General features: G+C 37.8%; 2 protein-coding genes across 3 annotated transcripts in view; both read right to left on the bottom strand.

Annotated features, from left to right (window-relative positions):
• LOC139612917 (hemicentin-1-like) overlaps window positions 1-22,479 on the bottom strand; it is a 34,720-nt gene extending 12,241 nt beyond the window's left edge. Inside the window, exons 1-19 of the mRNA XM_071469071.1 lie at window positions 21,863-22,479; window positions 19,260-19,369; window positions 18,309-18,550; window positions 17,331-17,606; window positions 16,717-16,983; window positions 15,525-15,797; window positions 15,151-15,417; window positions 14,726-14,834; window positions 14,239-14,270; window positions 13,610-13,712; window positions 6,028-6,122; window positions 5,061-5,393; window positions 4,212-4,490; window positions 3,653-3,919; window positions 2,691-2,969; window positions 2,149-2,418; window positions 1,552-1,830; window positions 952-1,218; window positions 420-701 (exon numbers count right to left, since the gene is read on the bottom strand). Coding sequence (XP_071325172.1) covers window positions 420-701; window positions 952-1,218; window positions 1,552-1,830; window positions 2,149-2,418; window positions 2,691-2,969; window positions 3,653-3,919; window positions 4,212-4,490; window positions 5,061-5,393; window positions 6,028-6,122; window positions 13,610-13,712; window positions 14,239-14,270; window positions 14,726-14,834; window positions 15,151-15,417; window positions 15,525-15,797; window positions 16,717-16,983; window positions 17,331-17,606; window positions 18,309-18,393 — 3,763 coding nt within the window. The 5' untranslated portion in view covers window positions 18,394-18,550; window positions 19,260-19,369; window positions 21,863-22,479. The remainder of the gene's footprint in view (window positions 1-419; window positions 702-951; window positions 1,219-1,551; window positions 1,831-2,148; window positions 2,419-2,690; window positions 2,970-3,652; window positions 3,920-4,211; window positions 4,491-5,060; window positions 5,394-6,027; window positions 6,123-13,609; window positions 13,713-14,238; window positions 14,271-14,725; window positions 14,835-15,150; window positions 15,418-15,524; window positions 15,798-16,716; window positions 16,984-17,330; window positions 17,607-18,308; window positions 18,551-19,259; window positions 19,370-21,862) is intronic.
• Window positions 8,919-11,065, bottom strand: LOC139613867 (cell adhesion molecule CEACAM1-like). 2 transcript variants are annotated; one of them, XM_071470829.1, is made up of 5 exons: window positions 10,910-11,065; window positions 10,498-10,821; window positions 10,043-10,318; window positions 9,630-9,875; window positions 8,919-9,530 (listed from the first exon to the last, which is right to left on the bottom strand). In XM_071470829.1, the coding sequence occupies exons 1-5, from the start codon at window positions 10,956-10,958 to the stop codon at window positions 9,451-9,453; spliced, it is 975 nt and encodes a 324-aa protein (XP_071326930.1). In that variant the 5' UTR covers window positions 10,959-11,065; the 3' UTR covers window positions 8,919-9,450. The 2 variants fall into 2 exon arrangements, with proteins under 2 accessions (XP_071326930.1, XP_071326929.1); XM_071470828.1 differs by having other exon boundaries at window positions 10,498-10,824; window positions 10,910-11,062.
• Window positions 22,480-23,710: the final 1,231 nt, after the last annotated feature.

The following is a 23,710-nucleotide window of genomic DNA, read 5'->3' as shown; positions in this document are numbered from 1 at the left end:
CATGTTAATACTGACAAAAGTTTAAGCATTTACACCTTCATAACACATTCTTAAAAAAATTCTCATGTTTGTAAACAGGTCGCTGATGACCTGGTGTGAGGGTAGAGGCTTTTGGTTATGTTGCTGTTGCTGCCCCAGTATACTTGTTTTGATTTAATCTGATGATTTATACTTGGCCGTTAGTCATAAGAGTCACAAAAGCTCATTCTTTAGTGGACCATAGTTTGATCAGTAATGCTGTATGTATATGTATAATTGGTTATATCAGTTAAAGTTTGTAACGTGTCAAGGCTTAGGGTCCAGGATGGGCACTGGGATTCAGCCTCAGAGCCATAGTTGTGGTGGGGGTCTGCCATTCTGAACAAGTGGGATTTGTTTGGATGATTTTTTTAGTCAAAGTCCCATTACCATACACTCACATTGGATGACCAGATTCACAGACTGGCTGACTCCATTACTGACGCCATTCGAAACGTTGCATCTGAATGGTCCCTGGTCATAGCGGGTCACATTGTTGATAGTAAGAGTGGAGCCTCCATCAATGAGCTGAACTCTGTCACTGGCTGTAACCTCAGAGCTGCCGTTCAGCCAGAGGAAAGAGAGGGAGGATCCAGAGGAGACGGAGCAGGACAGACAGACAGAGCTGCTGAACTCCAAAAAGACTGTGGCATTTGAAGTCACCACCACACTGGAGACTGGCGCTATGGAGGGAAAAACCCAACAACGTTCATTTGGCATGTTGTCACTCATAGCATAGAATACTACTTTTACGTAAGTTTATTAAAATATCCCAAAATACTGACAAGACCTCTGATAAAAATGAATCTATTTATAGAATAAAGAATATTTCATTAAATATGATTTCTTTATGTTTAGGGATCAAAATGAGGAAGTTAAAAGCTGTGAGCAGCAAATCAAGTATTTACAAGTTAAACCGTTTAATTAACTTACACAGTACAGACACAGCTGAATGGTGAGAGGTTTCATATCTCAGAGTTCTGTTGTTAAAGGCCTGACAGCTGTAGTTCCCACTCTGACTCTCCTGAATGTTCGTCAGTCTGAGCTCTGTTCCGATATCAGAAAGTTTGTCTCCATTCAGAAACCAGTAAAACAGGGCAGCAGGTCTGGAGACAGTTGAGCAGATCAGGATGACACTTGATCCTTCCTCATATTGTTGTTGTGATGGAAATAGCTTCAAATGAGTATTTTCTGGGCCAACTGGGGAAAAGACATAAAACGATATGGCCACCCATAAGAAAAGAGTAGTAACTTGAGGCAAGCTGTTTTCAGCAGTATGAAGGGGTCATTACTTTTGAGTATGTTGTTCAAATGCAGAATTGCATCATTAAACTAAATACAGCTATTAGTATCAGTACCAGCCAAAACTGCAACAATGTAACAGCAGGCTGCACAATAAAAGGTAATTTAGACAGAACCTCCCGATGATGATGCTCATAATAATTCTGAATCAACCTGCAAATTTAAAGGTCTGCATTTGAATACAGATGCTGTGACACAACATTGAGCATGTGCTGTAGGTAAGTAACTCACAGCTGATGGAGAGTTTGACTGGATCACTGGTGTAATCACTGAAATTATTGAACACGTGACACCTGAATGGTCCCTGATCATAGCGGGCCACATTAATTATAGTAAGAGTGGTGCCGCCATCAGTGAGCTGAACTCTGTCACTGGCTGTAACTTCAGAGCTGCCGTTCAGCCAGAGGAAAGAGGGGAAAGATCCAGACGAGGAGCAGGACAGACTGACAGAGCTGTTGAACTCCACCACGTCTGTGGTGTTGGGAGTTATCACCACATTGGAGATATGTGCTGTGGGTAGAAAAAAAAACATGTTAGGATACTATAAACTTTTCCATGTACATTAGCATTACCGCACAGCATTTTAATTTCTTCTCTGATTAACTGTCAGCACAACTAAACAGTAACTATTTCTGACCCATAAAACTACCAGAGCAGTAGAACATGTTTTATTTCTTCTCAAACTCTAAGCACTTGAAAACCTTTTCATCAAAAGTCTCTGCGATCTCTGACCTTAAAAGACACATTGTAAACAATGGAATCCTAAGTAAATGCAGGGTCTTACTTATTTTAGCCTTTAGAAACAAGAAGTCCGTCACTCAAACTTACATTTCAGTACAGTTAAAGCTACAGGTTGAGATGTCTGATTTCTCATAGTTATGTTGTTAAAGGCCTGACAGCTGTAGTTCCCACTCTGACTCATCTGAATGTTCATCAGTCTGAGCTCTGGTCCCGTATCAGACAGCAGGTCTCCATTCAGAAACCACTTAATCAGAGCAGCAGGTCTGGAGACAGTGGAGCACATCAGGCTGATGTCTGACCCTTCGTCATAGTATTGTTGTGATGGAGACAGTGTCAGATTAATGTTTTCTGGGCCAACTGCGTCAAGAAATACAGAAAAGATATGGTCACCAGCAAAGCGGGAGGAAACAACAAAAAGAGCATAAATGATAAATATTAGTGGCTTGAGACAAAAATACATGAAATGTAGCTTGACCCAGTGTCAAGACATAAAGCTACTTTATATCCTTCAAATGTATTCACTGTATGTATTCACAAAAATAAAAAAAGTTAGTCAGACAAATGAAGCTGGAAATTTTAACTGTCTGGGTTTTTAATGAGTATGACAAACATGCCGGTTTGTAACTCACAGATGATGAAAATGTTTACTGGATCACTGGTGCCATCACTGACAGGACTGAATACATGACACCTGAATGGTCCCTGATCATAGCGGGTCACATTGACTATAGTGAGAGTGGTGTTTCCATCAGTGAGCTGAACTCTGTCACTGGCTGTAACCTCAGAGCTGCCGTTCAGCCAGAGGAAAGAGAGGGAGGATCCAGAGGAGGAGCAGGACAGACGGACAGAGCTGCTGAACTCCAACAAGTCTGTTGTACTGGCATTCACCTCTATATTGGATACTGGTGCTGTGAGAGAGAAAAATATTGATTATTATTGTGTATATTTCATATGGACACAGTAAAAGAGAATCTGACTGCACTCATAGGCTATGTTACTATGCAACAGCAGATGTTATTGATGTGAGTCAATACATGTTGCTGGCAGAAGAAAATGTGGGACGGCATTATGTCCATTCCTTTTGTAAAGGATGGTTGAGTGTAACCTGTGCTAAAGGACATGAGAAAGGAAGCACTGAAGCATCTTTCTTAGGATTTTGAGAATTCAGCCAGCTCTTATAATGGCTGCCACTTAGATACGTCCAGGTTATTTCACTCATTTCAGAATCCTTCCAAAGCAAAAACGTCTTTTCAACCACAGCTCTGAAACAAATAGATTTTGGTGGTCAAAGGTCAATGTCACTCGGTTTTGGCCATTACTCAAGAATTCTTACACTTATGCAGCTTCTTCAATTTTCTCAACTGGACTGGTTGGTGGAGGCATACAACCACAAGGCTGTAACTCATGTTGTTTATTTTCTTTTATTAATTTTTTTTAACTAAAGGCATTGACCTCAGTGCCATGTTTGATTGTCCTATTTATTTGATATTTACAGAATGCTAAGTATATACTAAATCCAACTGCTGTTGACACTAAACTTCCATCTTATTGAATGTGTCACCACCATAAAAACCTCTTAATTTCAACTTACCCAGTACAGTTAGAGCTGAGAGCTGAGCTGTTTGAGATTTCAGGGTTTTGTTGTTGAAGGCCTTACAGCTGTAGTTTCCACTCTGATTCATCTGGATGTTTATAATTCTGACCTCTGGTCCAGTATCAGACAGCAGGTCTCCATTCAGAAACCAGTGAAACTGTGCAGCAGGTCTGGAGACAGCTGAGCAGGACAGGGTGATGTCTGACCCTTCCACAAAGTATTGTTGTGATGGAGATATTGTTAAATTGATATTTTCTGGGCCATCTGCAGTGTGTAGACACACAGAACAAGAGAGTCACCAATAGACACTTGAGAAAAAAAAGGTAGAACTGCCATACATTAGCTCAATATGAAAGCTCATAATGGTTTTGTAGCGGTCAGAAAATTTGTCAGTACCAGCAAAAAGAAAAACAACAGAAAGCACAATGAAACATTTTTAGACAAAGCTGCTGCCTGTTCAAAGTATGCAGAAATGTATATCACTGTGAAAATTAAAAGCTCTGGCATTTAAAGGAGCATGACACAAGTGATCACATAGAGTAAGTTATTAACTCACAGCTGACTGAGAGGCTTAATGGAGCACTGGTGGCATCACTGACAGCATTGAACACGTGACACCTGAACGGTCCCTGGTCATAGCGGGTGACATTGCTGATAGTGAGATTGGAGCCTCCATCAGTGAGCTGAACTCTGTCACTGGCTGTAACCTCAGAGCTGCTGTTCAGCCAGAGGAAAGAGGGGGAGGATCCAGAGGAGGAGCAGGACAGACTGATGGAGCTGCTGAACTCCACCAGGTCTGTGCTGCTGGCTGTTACTGTTACATTGGAGACTGGTGCTGTGGGTTGGAAATTTTAGGAGTCAAAACAGGGAAAAAAGATGACACATATCAATTGCTTTGACTTTTGAATTATGTTCACATTCATTTCTACACTCATTCTGTGTTAAACACAACTAAACAGTCACAAAATATCTTTTATTATTTTGCACAGTTTCAGAAGGAGAAAATACCCTGACTCTACACATCCACAGTGGGTCAGTTTTCCCTGTGTGTCAGTCAGAGTCAGGTTTTATTGAACTGATAACGATATTGCATAATAAGAAAGCTGTAGTAAAGTTACACCTGACAGAGCAGGAGCTGGAGCTTAAAGAGAAATGAAAATTAAATTCAAAATCATAATAGTAGGAGTAGAAGGTGGAAGATTTAGGTACTTTAATGATCTGACAAAGCCCATATAACTCCAGTGTATTCATTGTCCTACACAGTGCAAAAAGTGTCTGTTACTTTTGGTGCACTCCGCTAACGGTTGTGGCTTGAAATGACACATGATCTAAACATTTTGCTCATTTGGAGGCAGCAATAAGGCTTCAGCCTGGTCTTCAGTGAAACAGTGATGTGTTAACATACCATGCACCACCAGTCTGCAGCTTCCCTTCTGCTGTGCGCCGACAGTTGGTATGATAGTGAGTCTGTATTCTCCACTGTCATGGAGAGTCAGATTACTGAGCTCCAGAGATCCTGTAGATCTGAAGAGGGTGATCCTGTCTGTATATGCTGGTCCAGTTATGTTTACAGAAGATGACGTTATTATATTAAAACTAGCATCACTGTTATCTAAAAAACTCCAGGTGACAACCAGGATTGATGTTTCTGGCAGATGTAGCGTTGTGGTGAACATCACCGTCCCACCAACAGCTGCAGTAAGAGTGTCTGGTAGCACACCAGCTCCGTGGCTTACACCTGGAGGAGACAGGTGAAGCAAGTTTGGAATAATTTCATGAAACTTAGATGACAATGCAAAGTGGATCACTGGGAGAATGTAATCAATTTAAAAATAATTTGAAACACTAGACACAAACATTAAATCAAATCCAGTATCATAAACTGTCTGCGTCTGACTAGGATAAGTGCTAACTCTTCGTTGCTACTGAGTGCACACAAAAACATTATAGCACATACCTAACAAAAACACTTCTGTTACAAGCCAATAATTTAAATGAAAGCAAGTTTAAGTGCTAGGTCTTTAAAAGTGTATCTGTTTATCTCAGATGTCATATTAACAAGAAAAGATTACATAACAAAGGCCAATTAGCTCTCCTGCAAGTCCTCATAGAACGGACATTATCAAGATTCATTATTTATATATTGGAAGACCGTTATCAAACCATTATCAAATTGTTTTTGAAACTAGTAAGTGTTTTTCCCATGCCATTTCTGAAGTTTGAAAAGATGATAATGAAAAGTAAGACGTGGGTAGCAAGTCATGTGTTTTGTTTTGTTTTGTTTTTTTACTGTTTACACGTGTGTTTTGAAATATTTATTTCTCACAAGCAAAAGCAAAACTTTTGTTAACGCTGAAATGGTAAAAGCTCACCTGAGATGGCTCCCAGGATGATCAGCAGTGCCACAGATGTCTCCATATCTGCTGCAGCCTTCAGGCTCATACAAAGTGTTTTCTGAGAGGAGGTGCTGTAAATATGTGTAACAGGGGGGAGGGAGGAGGGATCATGGACTTCTTCACCTGTTACAGCCTTTAGTTCCTTTGTGGTGTCTCACTCTGGACACTGATAGCAGTGATAGCAGTGAAAACCAATGAGCAAGAGCCATGCAAATAGTGTGAGTTGGGTGGGTGTTAATATTATCTGATTTGTTGTTATAAATGAGATGAATCAACATACTTCAGGCACACTCATCCATCAACAATAAAACATTTGGAAAATCAGACAGTGGGAATTGTTGATCAAAGCAGCAGCTCATAAAATCACCTATGACAAAAAAAAGAAATAATTCTTGCTTTTGTGCTCATTATTGACGTGATCAAAGAGTAGAAAATAGGCAGAAATATGTGTCTACGTAAGCAGTGTTCCCTGAGCATCAAAATATGTTGACTCTATGTCAACATAGCCACATTTTCTCTAATTTGTTTCCATCTTAGGCAACACCAAAAGCTGCAAAAAGCACAGCTAAACTGTAAGTACGCTCAATATTATGATTTATTACTTCATTATATTACTTTTTATCTATGCACATAGAGAGAGCTGAAGTATATTGTATTTAATCATTATTATTAGCTCAACTTTAACTTTTGTTGTGCTCAGGAGCAGCATCAGCTTTGTTGTTATTTTTACAGTCTCTGAGCAACAGTTCTGACAATCTGCAAAAACTGGACGAAATTTATTAATTCTTAAAATATTTTCTTAACTTCTCTCATTAATCTTACAATAAATTCTTTATTTACAACACCTAAAACCTAAGTGTCCCTCACACTAAAACCTAAGAAAACAGCACTGTAGCTTTCATGAAGACTTTGAATTCTTTTCCTCTCTCTTTTTATTTCTTAATTATAGTGTCATGTATCACTAAAAATGTAACAGTAAAAGGACATGTTTGAAAGAAAAGTAAAATTAACATCTTGAATAACAGTTTGTATTTATTCAAATAAATCAAGATTTGGTATGACTGGATATTCAGAGCAGACTTGATGGGATGAAATCTGGTCATTCTGCATGCTGATATTTTCTCATGCCTTCAAGCGTTTACTCCCTCTGTATTACAGCCTAGAGGGTAGTGCATGTCACACTGATATGATTCATTTATAATGCAGCGCACTCACTAGTGATAAAGTGATAAATACCACATGCTGTACACAATGTTCTGGTGTTGTGGGTATATGTTCTATCAGTGACAGTGACAGATTTAAATGGTTTTACACACAAGACAATTATTCATCCATCTGAATTTCCTCAAAAGCACATTCTGGGCTCAACAGAAAATTCTTCTGTTACCTTCATTTTTTTTGTGACTTAAACATTAAGCCCATGAAAATGGAAACATGTCAGCTGCCCAAAATACCACTGTTATAAACTGACCCACAGCTATGTCACAGGTATGTTTGTGCAGTGTTTTAATCACAGTGGCTGTAAGAAAATTAACTTTACCACCGGAGGAAAATCACAGAGTGATCATGTGGCATGACTGAGCAGGTCAGTCAGGTCATCGGTAGAGTTAGGGTGGTGTTTGAGGTACATCCTGCTGCTTATTAATACACAAACTGACTCTGATATGAAGTTTTAATAAAACTTTATGATAGTTAGAATTTGATAAGAAAATAATAGTTGCATTGCAATCTGTCCCAGTTATAGTTACACGGTCAGTATCTAATAACTGTTTTAGTCTGAACGGACAATAATAGGATGTGTTTTGTAGGAGCTGGAGTCTCCTGATTGTCTCCTGGTGTCATTATAGAACTGTATTTCACACATACAATCTGTACTGACATACATAAACAGATTCATACATACATACCAAAGAGGGTGCCATGAAGGACACTTTGCTCTTGGATGTTTTATTAAATTACAAATTTGATTGTTTTTTTTGTATCAGTATTAATCATAACTAATTGATAATTCTTAAAAACAACATATTCTGATGACTGTATATATAATCCTGCTAACATTAAAGCGATCATCTTTTCTTTATGAGCGATGGAATCCTGCAAAATAAAATGTTTGATTAAGATAAAATCATTTTGGTTATTTTGCATGAGACATATCTGTTGGCCTATGTGTTTTTTTTTGTCTGTGCTCTTCTCTTCTGGTTTGAAATGGGGAAAGGGGAGATACTGTGCAGTTAAGATTCAGCAACACTGCAATCTGATCATATTCGTTGGATTGTTTGCTCAAGTTGCCAAACCACTGTCAATCTAATCTATGCAAACCGCACCCACACATTCCTGATAAAAAAGATAAGCTCAGTTTTTGAGGGTTAAATTTAATAAAGAACAAGAAGGGATTTTTTAAATCTGAGCTTTACCTTTGATTGTTGCTTATTTAGTCATAGTCATGTTGCAGACGAAAAAAGAGTTCATAATTTCTGTTGGAATGGTTATTTTTGCATTTCATTTTCGCCTGAAAAAAATAGAATATAAAAATGATGATGATTTTTGTTGTGTCTATACCAAACAAGCATGTTGTCTGGAGAATACAATTTGTAGGCCAGGGAATCTCTGCAGCACCACAATGCTCCATTAATGGTCTATTGTGACACATTTTACCTGCATCTCCTGCCATTTGGATATTGCACTTGGCCATACTGTGATTTCCATGAACTGTTCAGCCCTAACTCATCTCAGAGGGTTTTGGGTACCACTTAGAGATGAAAGTGGACTTCAGTGGTTGATGCTTTGTGGCAGCACCCCTTTGTGAAATACAAAAATAGACATGAAGGTACATGATGGTGTTCATTAACACACTACAGAATGTCATACAGAGTTTTAATAAATCTTTATTATAGTGACAATTTGATAAGACATTATCAGGCTTCAGTCAATGTTAAAGAACATTAAACACTATCATACTTGTGAAGGTTAAATGACACAAGAATAAAGTATTTCTGGTCTATTATATAACACCTGAGAGGTCAAGTAGTGTCAAGATTGATTTACTAAGGCTGAATCTGTTAGCAGCCGTGAGACCACAGCCACTGTGGGCACTAATTGTTCTTTTTATTGAGAGATACCATTGCAGAAATTAAGAAAATTTTATTTGTTTTAATATATAATAAAAATACAAAGTGACATAGCTATTAGTCATTAAACACAATTAAACAAAATCATGAAAGTTACAGATTTATATTGATGAAGAACATGATAAAAAGGGGCAAAAGCAAATACAAAGGACCTCTGATTTGTCATTTGACAGCCATATTTTTATGTGAACTTAACAGATAGATGATTCAAGATAAAGATCATTTTACAGATTTAAATGAGGGACCTATATCCACAGACAAAAGGCAGTCTTTAGACCAACATGAGTCCCACCGAGGTCAGGACAATGCAAACCATCATGGACATAGAAACACTGATGGTAGTAGAGGAGTCTGGATCAGAAGAAAAAAACATTACTGTGTCTTCTCTGCTTACACACATCAGTACAAACAGATAAAAGACTATGAAAGAGAGAAAGAGAGCTCAAATACCACGCAGTATGTGCATCTCAGAGGCTTCCAGACCAGTAATAGCATTATGGGCGGTGCAGGTGTACATCCCCAGGTGTCTCTCTTCCATCTCATGGATATAGTGGAAAGGCCCATAAAATTTCATGTGTCTGAACTTCCAGAAGAAAGTTGCCTTTGGTAGCGAGTCGGCAGAGCAGCTAAGAGAGACACTCTCTTCAAGTTCTGCTCCCACTGGCGTCTGAACGATTGTTGGTTGGTCGGGTCCATCTGAACAGATGAGGAAGAAGACAAAGAGGAAGGACATCATTAAAATGATACTAATGATGATGACACTGAAGAAAGAAGCCTCATTACGAGGAATTTATAAGATAACACTAAAAATATATATAAGTTAAAAAAAACAAACAAACAAAAACACAATTCAAAGTACTTACAATAGACCTGAAGTCTGCATCTGGCTGTTTCAAAACTGAAATAATTGCTGACATTACAAAGAAACTCTCCGGTGTCTGTCCTGTTGACAGGGCTGATGGACAACACTCTGTTGCCGTCATGAAAGCTGAATCTGTCTCCAGAAACCAGAGGTTTGCCGTCTTTCATCCACACTCTGGTAGACACGGAGCCGTCAGCATCGCAGGTTAGTTTCACAGAGGTTTTACCTTCTATTAAGTTCTCTGTGGGGCAGGCTATAGTGGGTCTCGACACTTTGGCTGTGCACAAAAGACAATAAGAGAAATAATAAAGATGACACCATGACCAAGCAATGTGATAATGCATTCAATAAAACACAATACATTGTGTGTTCTCAAAAAATTAGCATTTAGCAGATTTTCAGATTTCTCATTCCAAAGACATTAAAGTGGGTGTAAGATTCATAAACCATACTTACTCAGTACCTCAAGTTTAGCAGTTCCTTGAATCTGCTCTGCTCCCTGAGGGATGATGATTAATTCATACTCTCCACTGTCTTTCTCTGTCAGATTTCTCAGCACCAGAGATCCAGTAGATTTATCCAGACTGATCCTGTTCTCATAGCCTTGTCCCACTACATCTGCACCAGCTGAGGTTATTATGTTGGTGGTACCATTGAAGCTCCAAGTCAGTGCCAGAAATGGTTCAGCGGCCGGTTTTACGGATGTTGTGAAGGTCACACTTTCTCCTGTTGCTCCACGAAGGAAGTCAACAGTGATTATACCGGCTCCACGGCAAAGACCTGCTTAAACATGAACATCATTAGCCAACATTTCACAGCTTATGGTTCTACTATGATAACTTGCTAACACTTCAAGTTTAATTCTTACCTGAGGAGAGGAGCACAAGTATGGCTGATCTGAGGAATGTGTAGCTCATGGTGTATTACTCAGTGCGTCCTCTTCTGATGTTATCTGACCTTCTGCCACCTGTGTTAGTGCATCAGTGGAATAAGAAGCCCTGAGATTATCTGCAATAAATGAAACATAACCTGCTTAATTATTACCTCCACTAACCTTTGGTTATTGTGGCTGGCCAGACTTACATAAGATAATAAAACACAACTTCATTTTCTGAGTACCAGAAATTCTGATTATGATTCATTATTACCCCATCATGTCAAAAGTTTTAGGAACAAGACTAAGAGCTTACAACCATGCAGCTTGGTGAGATGTACTGTATTCAGTATTTAGTGGTGCTTTGAGTTAAATGCTAATATCAACATGCTAACATACTCACAGCGATAATGTTAACATACTGTTTATAAAAATAATAATAAAGTAATTAACTTAATTTATACAACACTCAAAACAAAATTCTTTATATGGTAGATTAAAACACTTCAGCACTGCAAATAAAGTCAGTTAAAAAGAATATGAAACTGGCTGGTACAGGTACAATGTTTCCCATGGTCACTATCTGAGTCAGTGTGCAAACATTGCAAATGAGTACTTTAGTACTTAGTCATTTCATGGCAATCCATCCAATAGTTGTTGAGATATTTCAGTCCGGACCAAAGTGGTGGACTGACTCACAGACACCACCACACTAAGATTCACACTAAAAACATACGAAAATCTACATGTTAACTATTTTATTTAGATTTATCTAAGCAACTTGTTCTTGCATACCAATACAATAACAGATGAATATTGAAACCAGAGAGAATCATTTGCTTATCTCAGCTGCATCTTGTTACCGCCAAACATCTTGATCTATTTAGAGAAGGTGACATTAAGTTACAGATTTAGATTTCAAGATTTATCCCAAAGGGCAATATTTACTTTATGTATGAAGTCAGGCACTCTCCTACTGTAACAACTACACCAAGTTACAATATAGGGACAATACTTTTCCCTTATGCACTCCTGGAAATAATAAAGATGCTTGTTAAACTCAACATAGAACATTTGATTGTGTCTTGAACTGCTGCTCATTCAGTATACGAGCCTCAGGGAGAACTGAATATCCAGGAGGAGATCATACTCAGTAAATCACATCAGTAGCTCTTTGCTCACTGTCCTTTATCCATGACGGTCAGCACAACCCCAGTTAGACCACAGGGGGGCAGCATCCTGCAGCTTTCGGAATGAAATTGTTTGGTTTATACAAAGGGTTTACTATATGTCATCCAGATTTTTTTTACAACAAATCATATCGGTAGATTTTAATTTTCTTGGACACAAACACTTTACACTTGTTGTCTATGAAGTTTAGCCAGTGATTAAGAGTGAAATCTGGAGGCACAAAGTCAAAGTAAGTCAAGCCTAAAGTCTACAGTGTTTATAATTATTGTTTTTGGCATGAAGAACATCAACAGGTATCAATTCAAGAATTCAGCTACGTTAAAATTGAACCATCTTCAAATCTTACTGGACAAAGGTGAGAAATCCAGTGATGAGTCTGCTACATTTTAAATTAACAAATAATTTAAAAACATATATAACATCTGACACTTCTATATTCACAGCTGCCAGTGTCTGGCCATTATATTTGAAAGACTAGTAAATATTCAATTACATTACCAACAACTACAGCAAATATTCACAGAAATATTACCTGACATGTAAGCATTAGATATCAAAATACAAGAATATTTTGTCCTGATGCAGCTTGTCAAAAGTTTAAGTTTCCAAACCCAGTATGTGTTTAAAAAGTTGTGGTCACACACAGTAAAGTAGGTGAATACGAGCAAGCATTAGTCACTGTAAATGTATAAGTAATGTATGCATGTAGTGTAACAAATAACAACCAGATGAGTCATTTGATGAACATGGTGAAACACCAATCTTAAAGTTTGAAACTGATCACATGACTACTTCTCTGTGAGAGAGGTCACTCGTAACTGACACAAAACTATCATCCAACTCTGCTGTTCCCCTCAGCTCCAGAGAGCTTTGTAGCATCTTTCAGCTCATTTCATCATTGGTTTTACAGCCTTCAACTGCACTATTTCACTTAGTCTTCTCACTCATCAGTAGTTTTTGGCAGCTGTTTTAATCAAAAAGTTAGGGACAACTATCTGGTGCAGCATTTAGCATGAAAGAGTGAGATATTTCCTTTGGGAGTAGGTGGAGACTAAAAGGAGAGTGCATATTAGGTTTTATTTTGCCAGGTAGGCATGAACACCACTCCACCTCATTTCCACTGTCCCCAAGTTGCTACAAATGAGTTACTGCAGGTTCAAGAGCTAATAGAGAAAGAGTTGCCAGAGATCAAACCAGAGCTAAACAGAGAGAGAGCATTGGAACAGAAATACAGCAGAAATGCTACTGTTGGTCTGTCTGAATGTCTAAATGGAAAACGTTTGCCAACATATTAAGCATAAACCTTACTATGGCACAATAATAATATATTATTATTATATTATAATACATTATTATTATTATTATTATTATTATTATTATTATATTAGATCACAGATGTGGCAGGGCTGCCACATCTGTGATCTTGTTGCGGTGCACTTCTGCCTCCAAGTGGCCTTCAGTTATCACTGCACTGTGAGTCACAACTATCTAAGGAAAAAAAACCAAAGGTAGAGGAAGAATTGTATCAGATCTAAAAGAACAGAAATGGTGTGTCTTCTTTTCTTGGTGCAGATGAAGAGTTTACAGTTGTTGATTTTCTGATCATCTGCAGGACAAAAAAGACAAAACAGATGATTAAAGAGTTGCTGTCTTGATGAACTGTGAGTCTTCACACTGTGTCAAAACCTCAGGAATCCAGAGATATCTGTTTTAGGTTCTTGCAAGAATCTGGATAATTTCTGGAGATTTTTTGATATGACATCTTGCAACGCCATGATTGGAGCATGTCCAGTCCAGATTTCATCATATATGGGTCATAGTTTGAAATATCTGGGCAACAATATCTCTGGATTCTGGGTCAGTAATTATTGGTCTGTGGAAGTTTTAACAGATTTAAACCGAGAATAATTCAAACTTACCTTAAAAAGGAAAGATCACTAAGTTTATTTTACATTCTCATATATCGCTGCAGTTTTCACATCCACCACTGAAGGGTTCTCATACATATTCTCTTCTCTTCTTCGTTCTATGCAAAAAATTGTTTGGTTACAGAGCAGCTGATTATCCGTGATTGTGATTTATTTATATTATTGTCTAAGTGTAGGGTGAAGTCAGATCAGATGACTACTCACCTGTATTATGTGGCTGGGGATTTTTGTGGATTCTAAATAATAGAAATGCAAGTATTGTTAAAATGCAGCCAGTTAGATGTGAGTCAAAACTCTGACACTGTTATGTTATATGTTATATCAATTATTATGTTTAAAAGATTCTAGACTTTTTTTTTTACTGATATAACTTAAAGTACAAATTATATTTAAAAAAAACAATACAGAAGTGATGTATTTAAATTTTTGCATCCATCAGGGTTTTTTTTTTTGTAAATAAAACAATACCAAATTCAGTTATGCCAATTATGTTAACCTAATTAACAGAATATAATGTCATATTAAAAAAGAAAATCTATGCAAGACTAGTGTACAAAATTATAATTAAATCATATTTTTCATGCATAACATCAGGGTTAGGTTAATGTTATTTGGGGTTAAGCCAAAATAAAACTGTCCAAAATCAACATTGCATATGCTACAATCCATGAAGAAAGCTATATTCACCCACTTCTTTTTATAAATATAGTACCCTCCAGCAGCTCCAACAGCAGCTATGAAGCATGTGGCTATTACTATTGCAGCGATGGCACCAGCTGAAAGATGGTTGGATGGATTCCCTGGTATGCATAAAATGAAAGAGAAGAAACCCAGCAGCATTAGCAGCAATTACGACGTACAGTGAATGTTGCATACAATAAAATAAATAACAATGGAAGGATGGAAAGGATCAAATGTGTTAAAGACCCTCTCTATTAAGCATTTTAAAGCAAATATATCACAACTTGTTGTTAGATAAGATCAGCAAAGGTCAGATATATTCAGAAATGAGTTCAGATATCCAAGAGTATCAATATTCTGTCATCTGCAATCAAGCCAAAAAAGTGCAATATCCAAGAGTATCAACAATATCTACAGTCAATACTGTTGAAGTACCTGTTGCCGACAATGTTACAGTCAAGTCATGCACTGCAGATGATGTCCTCTCAGTTATACTATTCACCGCTTCACAGGTGTACTCTCCACTGTCAGAAAGATCAGTGATGTGTTTAGTGAACACAGCAGAATTGTTGAGGATCTCTGTCTTGTTCAGTTTCCAGGTGTAACTTGCAGTTGGTGTTGACTCAGCAGAGCAGGTTAATGTTAATGTTTCATTCAAATGTATTGTACTTGGACCTTTGATTTGAACATTTTCTGGTCCATCTGAAAAAGAGAGAGAGAGATTTGTAGTGTTATTTTCCTCAGTGCACCCACCATTTTACCACCCTATGTCTGAAAATTAAATCTACACTGTACAACATGTTACTCACAGTTAACAATCATGTTGTATTCAGCCTCTTCACTGCTGAGAGGGTTGCTGATGTTACAGGAATATCTCCCACTGTCTGTTTTCTTCAGAGGTTGAAAAGACAGCACTCTGCTCTCATTGTAAAGTATCATGTTGTCAGTCTGGATCAGATCTGCGCCATTCTTCATCCACTTCCTGGTAAAGACAGAGCCAGCAGCCTCACAGGTTAAGTTGACAGAGTTTCCCTCAACTGACTGGTTTGTTGATGATGTGACAGAAGCATTCTCTATTTTCTCTGTTGGACAAAAGATAAAGGATTTTGTGAGAGAAATATGAAAAAGGGGGAAAAAAGGAGGCGTAAACTACTGCATCAAATCACGTAATGTGTCAATTGTGTTTGATTGTCCACAGTCATCTACGATGGCCCTGCATTGAAAATATTCACAACACAACCAAATACACAGTTGCACTGCAAAAACTGTACAGTGGGTTTTTTAGAGTTTTTAGCTGAAAACAGCAATGAATGTTAAAACACTGACAGTGAACGAAAACAATAAAGCTGTGGTTTGGAAAAACCAATTAATGAGCCAAAAGACCCTAAAAAAAAGTCAGGTCTCTTCGGGTTTATCACTTTGAATGGACCATTCCACATATAAGTAGCCCTATAATCAGCTGTTAATATGAGAATATTGATTAGAGACACTTTACATTACAGCAATCACATATGATTTTTCTTTTTTTAAATTTCACATTAACGTGCACAGAATGCACATCTTTTCCCTGCAGATTATGCCGCTGGACACATAAGTGTCATCTCTCAGACTAATATCACAACTATATCCACAAAACCACTGAAATCCAACTTACCAAGCACAGAGACAACTGAGGGCTGAGATGTTTGATCACTCAGATTTTGGTTTTAAAGGCCTGACAGCTGCAAGATTTTTCAGTTTTAAGAAAAATTTCTATGCCAATTTCTTTGGCCACATCAGAGAGTGATTTGGCCTTAAATATGTTTTCTTCTGAGACCTGTCAGTTATCTCTGTACAAGCAAAATGGCAGATATCTTCAGTGCAAGTGAATGTATTCAGTTTTTTAATGTTCCACATATTTTGCGTACAACCTTTTTATATTTAAGAAAGTTTTCTGTGATGCTATCACAGGTACACGTCTAAATCCCATTTTTATCTATATTTCCTTTTACTCAAACTTACTTAGGATAGAGATGAAGGAAGGTTGAGATGTTTGATTTCTCATAGTTTTGTCATTAAAGGCCTGACAGCTGTAGTTCCCACTCTGACTCTCATGAATGTTTATAAGTCTGAGCTCTGGTCCAGTATCAGACAGCAGGTCTCCATTCAGAAACCAGTAAAACAGGGCAGCAGGTCTGGAGACAGCTGAGCAGGACAGGCTGATGTCTGACCCTTCCACATAGTATTCTTGTGATGGAGATATTGTTAAATTTAAATTTTCTGGACCAACTGAATGTAGGTAAAAAGAAAAAACAACAGGAGAATCACCAAGATGTAATGTTAGTTGCATGAAAAACAGAAAGGCATATGGCATGTACCCTGACTCATGGTGAGGTCTTATAACTGATCAGTATAAACAGCTGCATTATCATTCATCAAGTCAGAGAAACAAACCTCTGTGCAAAACAAAGCAATAGAGCAGCACTTTCTAAATGAAACTGACTGTACAATGATTAAACAGAGACTGTGCTGTTTGTAGTGGTTTTGTAGTTAATTCAATTAAGCTGAAACTGTGTCTCTATGTTGCATACAGATGTTGTCAGATAAAAGACTTAGCATGCTGGTTAGTAACTCACAGCTGATGGAGAGGTTTAATGGATCACTGGTGCCATCACTGACAGCATTGAACACGTGGCACCTGAATGGTCCCTGGTCATAGCGGGTCACATTGACTATAGTGAGAGTGGTGTTTCCATCAGTGAGCTGAACTCTGTCACTGGCTGTAACCTCAGAGCTGCCGTTCAGCCAGAGGAAAGAGAGGGAGGATCCAGAGGAGGAGCAGGACAGACGGACAGAGCTGGACTCCACCAAGTCTGTGCTGCTGGTTGTTACTGTTACACTGGAGACTGGTGCTGTGGGTTGAAAATTTAATGCGTCAAAACAGGCAAAAAAGATTACACAAATCAATTGCTTTGACTTGTCAGTAGCAGGACAAACACTACACACATTGTATTAGGTTTATATTAATTTCTACATTCATTCTGTGTTAAACACAACTAAATAATTTTTATTGTTTTGCACAGTTTCAGAAGGAGAAAATACAATAACTCTACACATCCACGGTGGGTAAGCGTAACTTGGCGACTGCTGAACTTGCTCTTGCTGTGTCTAACAAAGGGAGAGCAGCAATAACCCACTTATTGTTTGATCACAGTGATGCGCAGATTAAATGACATGACAGGAATGAAAATCCTTAATGCAACACAATGGTCAAAACAATGTTAACTTAAAATTATTTCACTGTCATCATGTAAAATATCTACTCAAAGTTTTTGTTTGAAGAACAATAATCTGAACAGAAAATACTTCTGATTCATCATTTGTACACAACAATCATAACATCAAGCACCTTCTGCCCCTGCATTATGCTATACACTGTAAAGTGTTGTGAGTGTTTAAAATACACTTCAAATTTACTTTCCATTGTTTTCACTCTGTGTCCCAGAGACATTCATTAAACTATATGGTGTCCTCAGTCAGTTCTTGATGTTGGTGGCCAATGTCACATTTAAACACTGTATAAACAAAGTATGTATTTTATGTTAGTGACCTACCCAGCATGTCCAGAAAGGTGATGTTCTGCTTGTTGCCCCCTGGGATGATAGAGTATATGCAGATGTAGTTCCCCTCATCACTCATCCTAACATCTCTGATCTGGATGGAAGGGCTGGTCGGGGTTGGAGGACTGGGTGACTCTGCCCTTCACAGGTGAGTCAGGGTAGATGGGATCAATGTTAGGGGCAAATGCAGCAATGCTGATAATTTCCCCTTCCTTTGGCTCGTAGAGCCATGTGACCTGTGGTGGAGCAGATACTGGGTCAGTGGTTAGGATGCAAACAGTGACTGAGAAAAACAACAGGCCTCATTTATCATGGCATTGATCAGTGACACTAAAGAGTGTTTTGAGACATCCACATTTTGCTGTAAACCTCACAGGGCAGTGTATAAAGCATTATAATTAAGTAAGTGGAGCAGGTAAGAATATCAGTGTATCAGGAAGAATTCTCTCTCTCTCTCTATCTCTTTCTCTCTGTCTCAATTACTGGCCTCAGGATTATTTCTGTGGGCTCCGATTTGTTAGATTAGGGTTTAGGCGAAATAAACAAGGCACATGGACCTGTATTATCATTTTATGTAAAGAATAACTCTTATCCAGCTGTTTCACAGGTTTAACTAACACACCTGCTGAGTCACAATGATGCACAATTTACAAATACTTAATTTTACAGGAAAATATCAATTTTTAAGTCAAATATTAAATTGTATATTCACTTCATGGCCAATGTCAGTTCACTTCAGTTGTGAAAGCAAATTGTTGTCCCAAACAATTTCAACAGTTTATATTGTGTCAAGTCAGGACAATGAGCTGCAATATCAGGACATTTTATGTGCATTTCATTTCACATATTTAGAGTTATGTGGCTTGTGGTGGTATAAAGAAGTAATCAAATCCTAACTGAAAAAAGGAGGAAAATACAACAGCATCATGTCTTTGTGTATCTGACCTGTGAGATATGAATTCCAGTGGTATCAGTGAAGGCACAGCGTAGGTTAACTGTCTGACCAGGATATGAAAACACTACTGGCTCCATGTCCAATTGCTGACCAGTCGCTCCTAGAAGAAACAAAGAAAGAGAAAGAGGAACATTAATGTCTGTTGTTTCCTTCATTTCCAAACTAGGAGAGGAGACAAAGAGAGGAAGCAGAGAAATAGTATCAGTAGAAAACCTGCTGATGATAAATGAGGACATTGTGGACGTGTCTGGTACAGCAGAGGACAACATTAGTGAACCCAGGCAAGTAGGCCAAGAGTCTGGTATCTCTCCATGACTGTGCGTGTGTGGATGAAAAGGCTGAAAAAAGAAAGGGCTGGGGAAAAAAAGAGGAAGGCCAGTTCTCTTTTGCACATAGGTCATAAATCATCCTGTGCAACAACTGAGAGTCAAAATAAATATGCTTTTCTTGGTGTGTTGTGTCAGTGGGTGTGTGAGAAACAGCAAGAGAGAGTGAGCTTAAGAATCAGTCTGTCCATGTGTGTGTGTGTGTGTGTGTGTGTAATCCAGGTCTTAGGGAAAATGTTATTACTTGTATGAGGCTGAGGCTGAGCCCCATGGCTCTACGCCGGTTACCAGCTGAGCCATAGGTGCAACCCCCCATCACTTTTCTGTAACCGCTGGAAACACTTTCATTGTGTTTGCAGCATGTTTGTATATGTGGTTGTGCTGTGAACATTTGCAGCACATGTGTTGGAATAACTGTGTATTTTCCCACCCACAGCTGTAATCATATTGCAACACAGATTACAGGACAATGAGGACACACTGTGGTGACACTGCATGTTTTAGCACATTCCATTAGAAAGTCTTAACTCAGGCCTACTCAGTAAGTTATTTAAGGCATGTTGCATGTATGATGTGCATTTATACAGTGTGTATGCTAATGCTTGTTTTTTAGACTCCTGCTCTCAAAAAAGTGTGTGACCATAATATCAGTAAGTGGTAGAAAGTACAGGACAGTAGCAGTAATAAATGCATAAAGGTCTGAGAGGATAATGAGGTTTCAGAAATCCAAAAAATATGATTCATTCTGTTTTGAACAGTTGAATGTTTTTTTTCCTCTTTTTTTCAATGCTGTGTTGTGGTTAAAATGTTTTTGTTAATTTGCTGATGGCCGCTCTCTAACAAGTTGCCTGACTAGCAGTGAGAAATCGATGCAACCTTATGAGAAAAAACATAAACTATCCATTGAATCAATTTAACATCTTAACTTCTTAATCAAATCAAGTTTATGTATAAAGCACATTTACTGTAAAACAACCAGAGCTGACCAGAGTGCTGTACAATAGAATACAAATAAATAGCAGAACATGGTAACAGCCAATAGGAAACAAAAGCAAGGAGATAACATTTGAGATGACTTAGCAAACTATCCCATAGACAGACAGGGCACAGTTTGATATATAAAACGCAGAAGGCTAAAAGTGAAAAATAAGACATTAAGGACACTCAAAAGCCTGAGAAAACATATAGATTTTCAGTTAAGCCTTAACAGTGTCCATAGAGGGGGAGCACTTAATGAAAACAGGTAAACTGTTCCAAAGTTTTGGGGCAGTTACAATTAACGCACAATAACATTTTCCCCTTAGCCTCGACCAGGAGCAGCTGGTCTGAGGATCTGAGAGAACTGTGGATGGAAAGGGGGCAGAGGAGCTCTGAGATGTACTGGAGCTCCAGACTGTGTAAAGATTTAAAAACAAATAAAAGAACCTTTAACTCTATTTTATAGTTGACTGGTAGCCAGTGCAGAGATACAAGTTCAGGTGAGAGACTGAGTCAGCAGTCTAACAGCAGCATTCTGCATTTTTAAACAAACAAACAAATACAGCTCCATAACAGACAAGCCAGAGACAGTATAAAATATTCTTTTAACATATGATCATTATGTTAACGTAATCATCAGACTGCATAAAGAACAATGAACCCAATATAACATTCTGACATAGAGTTGAAAACAATTACTGTCTCACAGTTGTATGCCTCTGCCAACCAGTCCGGCTGGAGTTTGTCCAGATTCAAATGCGTCACACACATCAACCCAACAACAAAAAAGATCTGTACAATCACCACAGTTCCAAGGTGGGCACTCAAGATTAATGTTTAGTATCCCACCAAAAGTTAATTATGGTCAATCTCAATCTCCTTTTCTGCTCCTGAGTTATGGCTTTGAATAATGACCAGAACTGTTTTGGAGAACATTATGATGTCAGAGAGAAATTGACCTGGGATATTCTGGATATAAAATGTCATCACTTCATAATTTTATCCTATTAGACATTATAATCAGCATATGAATTCTTGAGTTATGGCCAAAAATATGTTATCTGCAGTCGCTGTGACATTTGACCACCAAAATCTAATTGGTTCATCTTCCTTGAGCCCAAGTGAGCATTTGTACTAAAGCTGAAGAAATTCCCTCAAAGCATTACTGAGATATCTTGTTCTCAAGAATGGGATAACCCAAAAAACAGAATGCCTCCATCTACAGCAGTTGCCACAAAGGCATAAAAAACACTGTCTTGTATCTGCTGTATCAAACGATGATAGCTCACCTGAGATGACTCCCAGGATGGTGACATATATCACAGCTGTTTCCATGTCATCTGCAGTTTTATCAAGTATAACAAAGAGAAGAAAGATTTCTCTTGCTCTCCTTAACTTTCCCTTCACAGATGTTGGTATGTTAGTTATGATTTCAGTTCAGGAAGGATAAGGAAGTTGTGGGTGATTTTCACTGACAGGTTCCTCATTGCACTGTTCTGCACCTTTGTTGATCATTAACAACAAACTCTATGAGCAGAACAACTTTGTAAACAGCAAAGAAAAGACTTCAAATGTACCTGTTAGGAGTTTTGTTTTTATGTTGTCAAAAACAGATATGACTAAACAGTCAGGGGTTTGTTCAGAGGGGTCTCACTGTGGTTGCAGGTTTGGTCTGTATTTTGTCGAAAGGTGACAACATAACAACAGCAAACAGGTTCTGAATTTCCTGCTTTGTAATATTTGTTTAGTCCAATGGACCGTCCTCTAGCTCCCTGCTGCCCTGATAATAATCACCGTCTGTTGTTTTAAGACTGTGGGGACTGAGTAGCCTATCACTGACCAGCAGACGGCACAGAGACACAGAACAAAGAGACCAGCTCATTACCAACACTGCCAGTAGTGTGCTCACAGACAGTTGTATGTTACTTGTTTATTACCAGTCTGGTTTATCAGTTGCAGTTCAAGTGTGATATGTGCATTCATGAAAACTGTAAGTTGTCTTTTAGTGGTGACTGCATTTACCAAATTGAGGCGTAATTAGCCCGAGCATTGAAAGAGTAGGAGTAAGCTATGTATCAGCTCATTCCCATTTGGAGTGAGGAGCTTTACTGAGAGAGTAGAAAAAGTAAGAAGTGAGTGGTAAAGTGATTTACTTATTTATTTGATAATTTAAAGGGACTTAAATTGAGGAGATTGACCAGTAATAAGAGTTGACAGATCTGTCATGTTTATTATAAGTATATTACAGATATCATAGGTAACATGTCTATTGTATATTGTTTAATTACCTGATTATGGGTTTTTATGTTTTGTATTCTGTTATGGGTGTGTGTCACAAACCACACAACTCCCATCACTGCAAGTACAACATATACAGCTTAAAGAGTAAATAAAGGAACTTCTCATTGCAACAAGGTCTGGTTATTGGAACCATTTTCTGTAAATGCAACCTTCAGCTGGTATGGGTTAAGAATACCCATAACAATGTAACTGCAGTATGCATTCATTTCGAATTTAAAATTTTACTCAGACATTATTCTGGCAAACTGCATGAAACATCAATTTCTATTCATGTGGTGAAAAACGTTGAGAAATCTTTTTTTTGTTCATTTAAACCATGTATCTGAGATATAAAATCTGTGTGTAGCCATTTTGTGTTGTAATGTATTTCTAGAACAGAAGTCACCTTTCTTCAGGTTCTTGGGATCTTGATCCTCTCCAGTTTAAAAATTTAATATGCCATAATTTCGTAAAAACGTAAACATCCAACAAATAAGTTCATAAATGAATCTAACACAAGTTAGAATGAAAACATACACAACATAGACCTCAACATAAATGGTTTTATGTTTTGAATGTGAAGTCACAATGATTTGTGATAATATGTTGAGTTAATAATATGTTATTAACAAATACAGTTAACATCCTTAGGACCACATAGCAAAATTATTCTTTGGAAAAAGTACTTTTTTTATTCTGTCAGGTGTAATAATAATAATAATAATAATGCATTTTATTTATGAGTGCCTTTCAAGACACCCAAGGATGCTTTACAAAGTAAATCAAACATTTAGAAGCATAAACCAGATAAAATACAAACAAGATAAAATAATATTTGAATTAATGACAATAAAAGA

The sequence above is a fragment of the Trachinotus anak genome, unplaced genomic scaffold (assembly GCF_046630095.1).
Source record: "Trachinotus anak isolate AG129_WGS33_773 ecotype Australia unplaced genomic scaffold, CSIRO_AGI_Tana_v1 ptg000032l, whole genome shotgun sequence".
Lineage (NCBI taxonomy): Eukaryota > Metazoa > Chordata > Actinopteri > Carangiformes > Carangidae > Trachinotus > Trachinotus anak.
This window is presented reverse-complemented; position numbering and strand designations above follow the sequence as displayed.